The sequence below is a fragment of the Coenobita brevimanus genome, chromosome 21 (assembly GCF_032717465.1).
Source record: "Coenobita brevimanus isolate Jiangsu-jjx chromosome 21, ASM3271746v2, whole genome shotgun sequence".
Taxonomy (NCBI): Eukaryota; Metazoa; Arthropoda; class Malacostraca; order Decapoda; family Coenobitidae; genus Coenobita; species Coenobita brevimanus.
In genome coordinates, this window is record NC_136974.1 from 29743189 (window position 1) to 29745688 (window position 2500).

The 2500-nt window shown below is 41.0% G+C and overlaps 1 protein-coding gene across 1 annotated transcript in view; it reads left to right on the top strand.

Moving 5' to 3' along the window:
- The first annotated feature begins 1223 nt into the window (after nucleotides 1-1223).
- Nucleotides 1224-2500, top strand: part of Aplip1 (JNK-interacting protein Aplip1) — a 263981-nt gene continuing 262704 nt past the window's right edge. Inside the window, exon 1 of the mRNA XM_080266645.1 lies at nucleotides 1224-1306. Coding sequence (XP_080122771.1) covers nucleotides 1224-1306 — 83 coding nt within the window. The remainder of the gene's footprint in view (nucleotides 1307-2500) is intronic.

Here is a 2500-nt window from a genome sequence, read left to right on the forward strand (position 1 = left end):
CACTATCAAACCTTCTCAAAATACTTCCAACTCTTTCCCAGCACATCCACATCAACACCGCAACGCTTCTTATGTTCCTCATTTGTCTGTCTGTCTCTCCATGCAACCCCACGTAATCCTCTTAAATAATTCTTTTTCACTCCTCTCACTCGTGCCTTGTGTCCTTGTTACAGAGTCCAAGCTTCACATCCATGCGTTAGAGAGAGATTTAGTACTGTGCAGTGTCTTCTTTCCTTCCATGCTCATTTCCTTGCTGCCATGCTCACTTCCCTATTCCTTATCACCGCACTTTCAACTTAATCTCTTCAGCACTGGGCATTATTCTTAAGCTGAGTCAATTGTATGGTAATTGCGAGAGATAATATAGAAAGGTCACCGTATTGAAGGAGTTGGGTTAATCATCATCATCATCATCATCATCATCATCATGAGAAAAGATTGGAAATACAAAGTGTGAGAGATATCAAGACTGCCAGGTATGTTGAAAAAGGTGAAAAAAAAAAAGGTAACGTTGAAAAAAGCCGATGACTGCCAAGATCAGTAATAATAGAAAGATAATGGAAATAAGTGGTAAGATTAGCAGTGCAGAAAGACGGGCAGGATAAAAGTTGCTCTGAAAATAATAAAACATAAGTGGAAAAAATCAAAGAAGGACGGAGTTGCCAAGATCAAAATTGCTAAAAAGAGAGACAAGGAAGGAATTGAGCCCTGCATAATCCCATAAACCCTGCCTTGATCCAGCTGTTGACAGTTTTCCTCTCCATTTACGCTCCCGGACCCGTACCCCTTCCCTCCCACACCCCCGTCATCCATTCATGCTGGCGCCTCAGTGCAGAAAATAACCGGGAACTTTTTAAGGGCTCACTGCGGTATATCTCCTCAAGTTTCCCCGAAGTAGTCTAGTTCGCTATCGATTGTACTTTGGTTTTCCGCGCTGTTGCTGTGAGATTTGTTGTTGTCGATATTTACTAATTTTCTCACAGTAGGCAAGTTCATACTATAGTTACCGTTATAACATAGGGGAAATATTTATATAGTATGCTGTGTAATGTTGAATGTTGCTAAAGTTGTATTAAGGAGAAAGAAAAATATATTCTCTCGATTCGTCAACTATTGCCTCAGGTGGGGAGTAGCGCGGCTCGGTGACTAGCCGCCCGGGCTGCCTGAACACGGGAACTTAGGCAACCCAGCAATACAACGAGTCTACACACAGCCTATCCAAGATGGCAGACAGGGAGTTTGAAGAGTTCCGCACATTTTTCGAGCAGTTACCGCAACACATCAAGGCTCCATCCAACTGCTACACGTGAGTATTAATCCCAAAGCTTTTCTTTTTTAAAATCCTGCTGAAAAATCGTTATATGCCCTATATGAAAGGAAAAATATGGCAGTTCTTTCTGCCATACCTATCCCTCTGTCATCTCACTTGAAATTCCCATCATAACAACATTGCAGTTTTCTTGCACTGCCGTCTCACTTTCACCTTGTAGCTTGGTCTGAACCTTTATTGTTTATTGTCAGAAGAGTACGAAGCTTACTTAATGATATCGTCCCGGTGAGAAGGTCAACACTGCCCCAGACATTGATCTTGGTCTTGGGAAGAGTATTCAAGCAGTATTTCTCATAACCTGTGCTTGTCGTATTTTTATATATGTTAGTATACTTTGGCGTTCCTTGTGTGTATTGAAAGTAAAGTATTTTTTGGGGTGATGTGCAGTGAAATGGTGCTTGTGAGATCCATATTGTTCGTCTTCGTTAACGTAAAAATAAACATTCTGCTTCATTTGTAGTTTAATCTTTTGTGATTGATGTGGAAAATTGGAAGTTAAATATTGGTAGGAAATGAGTGTGTAAGGAAATGTGAAATGGAAACAAACGAATATTGCATCAGGTGAAGAAATAACTATGTTGATTTGACGTTACTGAAAATTTTGTTGGAACGAAAAAGCGAGAGACAGAGAGTGAACATAACAGGTGTGCGAAATTGTAGATATGAAAGAGAGAGAGAGAGAGAGAGAGAGAGAGAGAGAGAGAGAGAGAGAGAGATTCACCTGAAACATGAATTAAGCCTAGTTTGAAAAGAGTAACATCTGCATCCACAAGTACCCGCGAGAAAAATGGAACAAGAAAGGGGGTTGGGGGAGGACTGGAAGACCGAGATAGAACGAGAGATAAAAATAGGAGAGACAGACAGAGGACGAGAGAGAGAAAGAGAGAGAGGGTGGAGGCTTCGTTTTCTGTGAGGCGGCCACGGTCCAGAGAAAACGGGTATGCACGTGTGTATGAGAGTGCGTATTGATTGCAAAAAAAAGGGAGGGTTGGGCAGAAATGGGTCGATTTTGGCCGTCTGGTTTGCCATGGAGGGGAGTGTAGGGCGGGAAAGTTTGAATGAAGGAAGATAAATGAAAAAAAGCGCTGAATTTTTGGTAAATGGATTTTATTTATTTTCTTCTTCTTTATTTTGTTTTTGTTGTCGGATTCAGTATTGTTCTTTTTTGTT